Genomic DNA, 11661 nt, shown 5'->3' with positions numbered 1-11661 from the left:
TTATTTTAGACATTTAAATAAATAATTTTATTAATCAATTTTATAAAAAAATTAATATTTAATTATTAAACTAAAAATAATATATAAAAAATAACAAAATATGTTGTATATCAAAAATAAAAAATAATATACAAATAAATTTTATCAAAAATAAAAAATAATATACAAATAAACCAATAGTTTAACAGGTTAACATAAATGAGTATTAAATTAAATTATAAAACTCTAATAAAGTATATAAAAGATATTATAATACATTATACAAAATCAGTACATAAAGACACTATTTTTATTAAAAAATATATAAATTTTAGTTATATTCAAACATGTTATTTTTCTAAGCATGTTCAATTCTTTTCAATACTTTTTGCTAGTATTCTTTTTATACTATTTTTTTTGGTCTAGTACTCTTTATACTCTTTTAGTGCACTATAATTTTCCACTATTATTATTGCTTATGATTAAATTTTTAGTTAATTTGCTCTACTAAATGAGATCAATAATCTATATTATAAAATAATAATAATAATAGTAAATATAATACACAAAAATTACAATTATAGAATTATACGATATCAAATAAAATTAAAAAAAAGATAAATAATAAAAAAAAAGTTTATACGACATTCCATAAACAAAATAATATGTACGGAGTAGGACTGGTAAAAAGGAAATAAATTTTTCTAATTCATGATTCAACGCTAATAAGTGAATTTACAAAAAAATAAAGTAGCCAAATAAAAAGTTTCAAACGTATTTTTCATATTTCAAACGCTAAATCATAGGCACCCTATGTCATGAGTTAAACGTTTAGAGCAATCAGCAACTTTAAAATGCTACTTCAAGTTTTAGTACTTTAAATGGTTCAATATCGTAAATAAAATCTTTAAATACTTCTTGCTAAATCTTTTTTTCCTCCCATCATTGTGTAATAGTAAAACTGATTGGCTTACAGTTTGAGAGCAATTGAGAAGAGAAAACAACTGAGTTTGACACAAGGCCAATATGTAGTACCTACTTACAATTTACAATTACTGGAGCCATAATAATAATAATAACAATCACCAGTTCCCTTATATATTATTATTTCTTTTCTCTTTTCTGTTTTTTACCGGTAGGAGTAGGAGTGGGATTCTATGTCTATGTATGCGAGATGAATTTATTCAAAAATAAAATAAAACAAGAAAGATTTAGAAAGAATAACTATTTTATTTACGCAAGAATGATGAATCAACAGAGCCATTTGCTATTCCAATTATACAATTCAAGGAGTTCCACATATAATCAGAAAAACAAAGGCAACCCTACTCAACACTATAAATAAGAACCCCGGGAAAGAACTGAGACTCAAAACACCCTCAGATCGTTTTTACAACGCCTTTTCTTTTTTTCTCTGTCTTTTTTAAACTTTTTTCCCAATGCCCTTTTAACTTCCTTTTTTTACAGTATGGAATATGCTCGGACCACCTCAACAATCGGTGCTCGGCATAAAGGACACTTACCTCCGCCGCGAACTAACTCATTGGCACATTTTGAGCAAGTGCACATGTGCCCGCATCTGCAACAAATTTCAATATGGAGAAACAAACAAATCAATAGACGAAACCACTATCTGGAAAACAAATTGTTAAGAACCGAGTAAATATGGGAAATTCTTTGCTGAAGAGTAGGATTGGATAGAGTGAAGATTTTTACTAGTTTTAGTATAAACATGATCAATTTTTATTGGTGGATTTTTTCTATTCTAAAAAAGACAATCTTTCACTCTTTACCAAAACTTCACCTTAGCATTACCCAGTAAATATACCTATACAGAAGTGAATCGATATGGTTATCGCAACAAACGCAGCAAGTTCCCTTTTTCACATGCCCCCACTTGGACCCATCATCAGATGTCTCAGCAACCATGCCTACGTTGAGTTAATAAATTACATGAATGAAGAGAAAAGTAAAGAGACATTTATCTAACAATCAAATGAGTTCCACCAACAAAGCTTCACTATCCTTAATGAATTCCTTCAAGGCAATGAGGGAAAACTAAAATATACTATAATTAGGAAAAGAGCGCACACCATTTTCACCAGCTGAGCGGTTCAGAGCTGCAGAAACTTCCTGTCTGACAGAGCGCTGCAACTCGAGCTGCATATCCATGCACGCTTCCAACATCCTCTGCATGTGATTCATGCCTTGCTGAAGTCTTGCCATATCTGATCTTAGATCATTCATTATCTCCCATTCCTGTTCCCAATCAGATGAGAGATTATTTGGGATTTGACAAATAAAAAGATAATTCAAAATTTGGCATGAAACATCACAAATCAGTGGATTACTTGCCATGGTAAATGGTATTATATAAATGAGGGTGATGGGAAGGGATGCGTAAATATATGGGCAACAATATTTTTGGTTAAAAATTCAGAATTTTTATAATAGAAAAAACCACCAAAATATGTGTACACAAGTCTTTAGAAGAAGCTCACGATTTCAGAACGATGCATGCTATGGCGAGACCATCCAGTTTGATGCAGATCCTGGTGCCACAGTGGTTGTGGTGGAGGTACTGGAGGTGATGGCATCACCAGTGTAGGTCTGTTGATACCTTCATGCCGACCCTCATTGCGTTCATCCCCTTGCTGATCAGTGTCCTGCTCGGTTGAGGCAGGAGTTGGTATGGGCAAGTTCCTATGCAAATCCCAGTCAACTGGTGCACGACCTTGCCTTTCCACATATGACTGAATTAATTGGTCAAGACTTTCACGGAAGCCACTGCGAAGAAGATTAGAAACACTTCTCCTGAAACACAAATATACAAACCCATAACTATACTCTTGAAGAGTAGAAGAAATAGAAGTGCCAATACATGAAGTATCAGAACATAATCAGTATACTTTTCAACATATAAAATGGTTCATTTGTTTTAGATTTTGGAAAGGATTAAGCACGCGCTAGCACATATAAATGATACACCGTTAGAGAGCTCCTTCTGTGAGGAAGAAAACTGAAAAGGGGAGCATTACCTGCTTAGCAGCTCTCTAAGCTCCATACTGTACACATTATCATCATCGGGTGGATGAAATCTATTGAATCTTCTAATAGGAACACCACGGCGATTCCTTGGAGCTACAGAAGGTCCTTCAGACCAATTACCAACAGTTTCCCTTGTACTATCCTCATGCCAAACTCTCTGTGCTTCTTGTGGATGTGTGTCTTCCCCAGCTAAATTTCTGGGAGTTTCTTGTGGCCAATCATAGGTTCTCTGCTGCCAGTTTCCTTCCGCATCTTCAGTAATCTGTTCCTGCCGAGTTCCTCCTTGATTACCACCACCTTGCCAACTAATACTCTCATTCGTGCTACCCTCCACAGTTCCTGTTTGACTAGGCAACTGACGGACATCAGATTCCAAGTTCCTAATCTGCTCTTGTTCGTAATTTTCTTGTTGGGCATCCAACAGGTTGTTTCCTTGGCTCCCATCACTTTCACTAATGTTACTATTTGATGCAGTATCAGAATTGGTACTTGCTTGACTACGAACAATATTCTCTAATCTTGAACGAAACCCCTCCCTAAATTACAACTAGATAAGTTAGTACATGACAATCACTAGCAACAAACATTCGAACTTGTAGTCAACAATCATCACCATATTGTATTCTGTATAAATAAATAATACCGAACATAAGAACATATATCCTAGAGATATATGATAGTTCATGGTTGTGGAGGAAAAAATTGGGCAAAAAAATGTTTTTTTCCCCGGTGGTTGGGGGTAGTACAGCAGAAAGAATGAGCCAAGCTCACACTAGACAACCTTGTGCGTTGAACTTCACAACGCAAATTTAAAGAATACACTACATACTGATGGAAAAAAAATTATAATCAACATCTTACCACAATTACTAGTATGGGAATAGTAATTCAATGTCAGAAGGAAAAATATCCAATTCTTTGTGTGATATATATATATATATATATAGAGAGAGAGAGAGAGAGAGAAGTAGTAAATTAAAAAAAAAAAAAAGAACTGAATGACCTTTCCTATAATAACATTGATAAACAAAAAGCTAAAGCGGCAAAAATATTGCCCATAAACAGTGGGTATACAAAAATATAATGAATGAAAATCAACCATTGTGCATAACAGTTATTTATTTTGCAAATCATAAGAAATACAACTAAAAGAAAACTCAACAATTAGCATAGAAATTAACAAGCCTTGAGCCCTTGGCAGACACAGATACATCTAGATCACCTTTTGAATTTTTGTCTTATTTCTAAAGCAGAAGCTCCAAGATGAGTAATAGGCAGAATAGGCCACCCACCACACTGGTTTAAAAAGATTATCAAGTTGTTTGATTTCCATACCTTATACCAGAGACTGTATGTCGTTGTCTCAACTGCACTAATTCACTTGCAGCCGTAGACGGAGGTCTCTCATCTTCAACAGTTCTTTCATTTCGGAGGAATCTACCTCTGAGCAAAGACTGAAAAACACCAACTCGTATAAATAGTCAATTTACAACAGGAAGTATACAAAGAATTGAAATGCAACAGTCCAGATCAGATGTACCACACAACAGAGACAAATGTATGTATATTATTATTCATATTAACACAAACACAACATAAAATGAGTTTTATAGAGTTAAAATCCACACAATAATATAAGTTTTTATCTCCTTGAATTAAATCACAGTTCTTGTATGACTAACTTACATAATCAACTCAAGATTAATTGAGGACACCATGACTAAAAGAACCATGAATTGCAAAGGAATTCTGACAGGGTACGCAACAGACCTGAATGCGGTTGCGGTGAGCAAAATCAGATACAGCTCGGTGCTCCAACAATCCCTGCAGCTCTCTTTGCCTTTCCCTCTCTATCCTCACAAGCAAATCAACTAGAGCTTGTCTTCCACGCAGCCTCAACATGTCCCGCCGAACATGCTCTGGCTGGCCTTCATCATGATCAGCAACCACATCGCGTGCTCGATCGACTTGAGCATCCCTCCGGCTCCCACGTGAGCCTCTCTGTTGGCTAGTCATTTGCACCCATTCCCTGACAATTCTTACCCTCTCACGCTCTGTTTCTCCAAGCCATTCTGCTCTACCATTATTGTTTCTCTGATTCACATTCGATGAATGATCACCAATACCGCTTTCCATCCATCCTCGAACAATCTGTCTAACTCTCTCCCTCTCGACTTCGCCAAGATCAGGAGATTGCTCCCTGCTAGACACAAGATGGTCCCCACGTGCATTCCGCGATTCAATCCGATCATGCGACCAAGTACCAAAATCATTTTCGCTTTCACTCGCATCCCCCAAACTGCCTTGATTCTCACTGCCTCGACTATCAGACATGGTACTGGACCCATTGGTATTAGACTCAGAACCCCTCTGTTGCCTCAACCTTTCCCTCATCCTGTCACGAGCCCTGTTCAACAAATGCTCATCCTCCAATTCGCGCCACATCTGCAGAATAGCAGATGCCTGAGTGCTCGGTCTCTCCACGGCACCCTCCTGTCCAGAAGTTGGGGACTGTGATCCCCTCAAGAAAGAGGAGTCCAACATAGACACCGTGTGCAACCCAGCCAGCGCCATCAACTCAGACTCACGATTCCTCCTCTCAATAGTAGTTATCATCTCCTGCGCCTGCCGAGCAGCCCACCTACTCAAAATTCGCGAGTGGCGCCTCTGTGCAGCCGAGGACTCCGCCAAATCATCCCCTTCGAGATCAGACCTACGCCTCCTCCGAGCTAGCTGATCACCCTCATCTTCCTCATCCCCCTGAGCCTGGGAGGAACTACAGGAGGCAAATGACATACAATCATCCAACTGCCCACGCATAAAGTCCTCCAGTCCACGCTCGAACTCAGCATGAGAATCGGCAGACTCAGGCTTCTGCTGTAGTGGCTGAACATCTGTCATCCTCACAGAACCTCTGTAACTTCCTAACCACTGCTACACACTACTATATATAGAACCAAACCCCAGCCTCTATCCCTCTCAAGTATCAACCCCACCAAGCATAAATGAACACAAACAACTATTTCCTGAAAGCCTGTAAGAAATACAACCCAGTTGCTAAACCACCATCTCAATCTCCCGGAAACCAAAAAGAAAAACAAAAAAGAAAAAGAAAAACGGTGACCCCAATCTGAGAGTCACACCCATGGGTGGAAAATGGGGGGAACACAGAAAAGGGACTTCCCTAATCAAACCGAAATTCAAAGCCCCACACATGCCACCTGATAAACGATACGAGTCATAATCAAAACACACAAATAACAATAAACACAAAACCAGAAAAATAGCACAAAAAAAAAAACTCAAACTTTACGGCAATCAAACCGCGAATTGAATTATGAAAACAAAATTGGGATCAATGAGAAGGGGCAATTAGGGTACAGAATGGAAAAGCAGTAGAAGCAGAAGAAGGTATATGAATGAGGGGAGGGTAGGTGTTACCTGGGAGGGTGTTGCGCGATTGTGTGATCAAAAGAGGGGAAAAAAGAAACCCTAGAATTGCGTGAGAATGGAAAAGAAATTAGAGAAAATAAGATTGAAATAGAGAAATTGATGGAAGAAGATGATTAGATGAGTGAATGAATGAAAACGCAGAAAAGGAAAAAGAGAGAGAGATGAAAGGAGAGTATGATGTGAGAATTTATAAATTATTACAGAGGAGAGAGAAAATCACAAAATAGAGATAGAGAGAGAAAGTTAGGGGCAGAAGAGAGAGAAATAGAGACAGTAACCTCACCCTGTGGTGTATGTGTGTCCTTCATTCTTAAACACCAAATTTCTTTTTTATTTTATTTTCTCTTTCTAATCATTTATTAGTAAAGTTTTATTAACCTAAACTTGGACATAATTAACCCCTTCAGAAATCTGTAATTTTAATCAATATGTTTTACTAATGTATTTTATTACCAAATAACTGTTTTGCAAGAAGTTGTGTTCTCATCTTAACAAACATAACATTTTTAACTAATTTGACTAGGTGGAATAGTTATTTTATTTATTTATTTATTTAAGTAAGTATAAAAAAATTGAATCTTATTTATATATATAGTAATTTAATAATCAGTGATAAATCATAAAATTTAGTTCAAATTTGCAGTGGATAATCCTTGACATTTTAGTTGAAAAATATCCTAAAAATTAAAGAGTAAAAGTATATTTTTTTTAATTTATTAAAAATTTTAAAAATATCAATAAATTTTATTTTATTTTAATTTATCCTAAAATTTTTTTATTTGCATTAAATATAATAACTATATTTTGTTTGTTTGTGTTAAAATTTGTTCTTGTAAAATTATTCTTGAATTGATCTTAAGTTTTTTTAAAAATTAGTCGTAAATATATTTGATACAAATTGAAAATTTTTGGGATAAAATTAAAATAAAATAAGAATTAAAAATATTTTTAGCAAATTTCAATAATAAAGAGTATATTTTTAGACTATTTATAGTAAGTTCGATAGGCTTAACTTTTTATTTTATTTTTTAAAAAATATTTTAATAAAAAATATCATTTTTAGTTCAAAATTTTAAATAAACAGTATTTTTGGTTGATGGATCGAATTTTTGAGTCAAATAAAAAAATATTTACTAAAATAATTATTTTTAAATATAAAAGAATTTACTAATAATCCATTTAACCTATATTTTTTAGAATTAATTAACTCAATCCGTTTAACCCAAAATTTAAACCAACATAATTTTAAAAGCAAAATCAATCAAATTATCCTGATAACTTGACCTATCTTAATGGTCCTATTAATAAGAGTTTGACTACTCCTATTCTTTTCTAAAGTAATAATTTTTTAAGTTATTAACTTTGATGATCAATAATCATTGTTTCAAGTTAGTTAATTTAAGATTAAATATTTACTCATATTTCCAAATTTGCACTTAAATGCAAGAGCTTATTACATTGTGAAGATTTGAATAAATTACATACATTATCCTCCCCCCTAGCTAGAAGAGGCTAATCTTATATTCATAGGTATATTTAGTAGGATTAATTTGGTGGGTGCAATACTTTTTAAGGTCACTAGTAAGTAGCAACGTGTCTTCTTTTTTTCTGATAAAATTCAAGGTGTGTATTGTGTAATAGCAATAAATATGGAATAATTGAGATAGTAATCATTTGATTCTTCTATTATTAAGTTAAGGATTAAAAGAAGTAGGAAGTATCTTATTATATCACATCTTAGATACAACAAAAGAAGAAAAGCTCATAAACCGTGACGTTATGTTAAATTTTAGTTGCTAATATTCTTTGACAATTTACACACAAAAATTTAACCAAAAAATTCATGGTGAATGTAAACTCACATTCTCTAAAATTTATCAAAATTGCACACACTATTCATTTATTTGATAAGTAAACACTCATCTCTTCTGCGTTAGCAAATTTAAAATTAAAAATTTTATTTTAATATTTATCATAAAATTACATAACTTAAAAATTTAAATTAATAAAATGAGAAACATTAAATACAATTATGTATAAATCTTTTTTTTATTTTTAGTTTATCTTACCTTTAGTTTCTTTCTTTTGAAGTAGTAATAATAATAATTCAAACTCTATATTGGTTAATCATAGTTAGAAATTTTGATATACAAAATTATTTATTCAAAAAATTTAAGTTAATAACAAAAATATGTATAAATAATTCTATCTATATCGTGTTAAAGTAAACAACAGATTCTTATAGATAATTCGATAGAATTTTCATAAATAAAGAAGCAGGTGTTGCGGAAATACAAAGCAGGACGGTTTTGAGTTACCAAGAATGGACTTCTGATGATCCTTGAGGGTGTTGACGGCAATACTTGAAAGGCCAAGGGAATTGATTTATCTTCTTTAGGCAACTTCTTTTATTTTTGTTAATTTGCTCCACTCTATTGTGTAGAGCTTCCTTTGTTTCAAAAAAAAAACATATTCTTATAGATGCATATGTTGTTATTTCTATATTAAATTTTTTTAATTCTATGTTATTTGCTTCAGTTTAAATGACGAAAATGTATGTCATTCATGATAATGTTAAGAAAATAATTTTTGTGATTGTTCTTCTATCATTATGAATTTTTTTTTATAGATAAAGAATTTATAGAAGTTAAAACGGAGGCTTTTTAATTTAAATAAATTAATAGAAGAACCAAATTACTCGATTTTCCTACATGAATTTTAAAAACGTGATTCTTCTAAATCATATAATATACAAATCGTTCTAGGCTTTTGTGTTTTAAATAATATATGAATCATGTTAATCTAGGACGATTTATGCATAAAATGCAATACTCAAAAACACATAAATCATACCAAACTTTTATGTTTTACAAAATGTATATAAATCGTCTTAGGCGACTATGAATTACATTTTTTTATCCTAAAGCTCATTTCCCTATCACGATTTATATATTACTATGATAAGGCATATTAGGCTGGCACGATTTACATTCAAAAACACAAAGCTCATGACTATGGAGTAATTTATGTGCTAAAAAAGGTTATAAATAAAGGAGAATCATGAATATCGATCTATAGTGAAGTTGAGAGTTTTAGAAAAATGGCTGAAAATATATTTTTGTAGTTCATTACCAGAGAAAAATTGATGAAAAAGTAAGGGTGTAACGTTCAGCAGTAAAAAGTAGGTCAGAGTATTAGTAAATCTTTCAACGAATTTAGAGGATTTACGAAATAATATATTATAGAAGTAAATAAAATTACAATAAAAAATAAATAAAATTCATATGAATAAAATTAAATAAAAATAAAAAATTTTATACACAATATAAATATAACATAAATATAGTACAATAAAATATAAACAAAAAAAAATATCATAAAAATTAATAAAAATAAAAATTTATATAAAAATATTTATCATATAAATAAAAAAATACAATAAAAATAAATAAAAAATTATATGAACAAAATCAAATAAAATAAAAAAATTTCATAAAAAATATACATATAAAAAAATAATATAATAAATAATTAAAAAAATATGTACTCTAAAAATATAAGATCAGAATATTAAAAAAATAATATAAAAAATATAAGATCATTGTATTTTTATGTATATGATAAATATTTTTTATATTATTTTTTAGTGTGTTGATCTTATATTTTAGAGTACATATTACTTCTTAGTTTATATGAGTTTTTTTATCATTTATTAAACTATTTTTTATATGTATATTTTTTTATCAATTATATTTTTATTTGATTTTATTCATATGATTTTTATTTATTTTTATGATATTTTTATTTTTTTATTTATATACATTTTTTTTATCTTTTATTGTACTATATTTATATTGTATATAAAATCTTTTATTTTTTATTTTGTTTTATTCATATGAATTTTATTTACTTCTATAATATACTATTTCGTAAATTCTCTAAACTCGTTGAAGGATTTATGAACACTCTGACTTAATTTTTACTACTGAACACCTTATTTTTTCATCAATTTTTCTCCGTAATGAACTACAAAAACACATTCTCAGCCATCTTCCTAAAACACTCAACTTAACTATGGATCGATATTCATGGTTCTCCTTTATTTGTAACCTCTTTTGGCACATAAATTATTCCACAGTCATGATTCATGAGTTTTGTGTTTTTAAATGTAAATCGTCCTAACCTAATGTGTCTTACCATAGTAATACATAAATCGTGCTTAGGTCTTGAGGGGTGACTAGTTACACATAAATCGTGCTAGCTAGGACAATGAATTTTAGCATAAAAAAATGTAACTCATGGTGGCCTAGAATAATTTATATACATTTTGTAAAGTATAAAGACTTAGGACGATTTATGTGTTTTTGAGCATTGCATTTTATGCATAAATCGTCCCAAAGTAACATAATTCATATATTATTTAAAACACAAAAGCTTATGACGATTTATATATTATATGATTTAGAATAATCATATTTTTAAAATCTATTTAGGAGAATCGAGTAATTTGGTTCTTCTCTTAATTTATTTAAATAAAAAAGCCTAAAAATGACTTATGCAACTTTTATAATTTTTAACAAATCTCAAAAGATACGAGTATAATTTACCATAAATTTAACATATGACTTCAATTAGAACATTAATTATTTTTAGCTAATATGAGTTAATTTTTTAATTTTAAATCTTGAATCTTATACTTAAATTCTAAAACTAGTGCTAATTATGAAATGAACAAGCTAAGCTAATAAGATATAGAAACGGAAGTTTTATTGGATTTCAGTAAGTCAAATTATTCTTTAGTCCTGGTATTTTTTTTTTTAATTTGTAATTATGTTTCTGTATTTTAAAAATTTTTAATTAAATTTTTATATCAGTTTTAAATTTGTAATTAATTTTTTTTCAATAGTAAACATTGTAAAAATATTTTTATCCCGCTTATATACCACTAGTGACTAATAAATATGCCTTAATATATTCAATTAAATTAAACATTTTTTTAATGGTAATGATGTAATTATAAATAAATTCAATTAAAAATTTGTAAAGAATAAAAATTTAATTATAAATTTAATAAAATTACATAGAATAATAGAATAATTTAATCATTTTAATAATAGCTTCATAAAGACTGATAACACACCTAAACATTTATTTATTTATTTATTTTAAAGGCAAGGTTTT

At 30.4% G+C, this 11661-nt stretch overlaps 1 protein-coding gene across 1 annotated transcript; it reads right to left on the bottom strand.

Moving 5' to 3' along the window:
• Positions 1–1189: 1189 nt before the first annotated feature.
• LOC112776803 (uncharacterized) lies at positions 1190–6767 on the bottom strand. Its single transcript, XM_025821050.3, has 8 exons — positions 6469–6767; positions 4798–6248; positions 4363–4481; positions 3018–3563; positions 2481–2793; positions 2073–2238; positions 1808–1910; positions 1190–1558 (listed from the first exon to the last, which is right to left on the bottom strand). Exons 2-8 carry the CDS (start codon positions 5926–5928, stop codon positions 1441–1443), a joined length of 2496 nt encoding a protein of 831 aa, XP_025676835.1. The 5' UTR covers positions 5929–6248; positions 6469–6767; the 3' UTR covers positions 1190–1440.
• Between the last annotated feature and the right edge of the window lie 4894 nt (positions 6768–11661).

This window comes from Arachis hypogaea, chromosome 19, assembly GCF_003086295.3.
Source record: "Arachis hypogaea cultivar Tifrunner chromosome 19, arahy.Tifrunner.gnm2.J5K5, whole genome shotgun sequence".
NCBI lineage: Eukaryota > Viridiplantae > Streptophyta > Magnoliopsida > Fabales > Fabaceae > Arachis > Arachis hypogaea.
The sequence above is the reverse complement of the archived record's forward strand: the minus strand, read 5'-3'. Positions and strand labels throughout refer to the sequence as shown.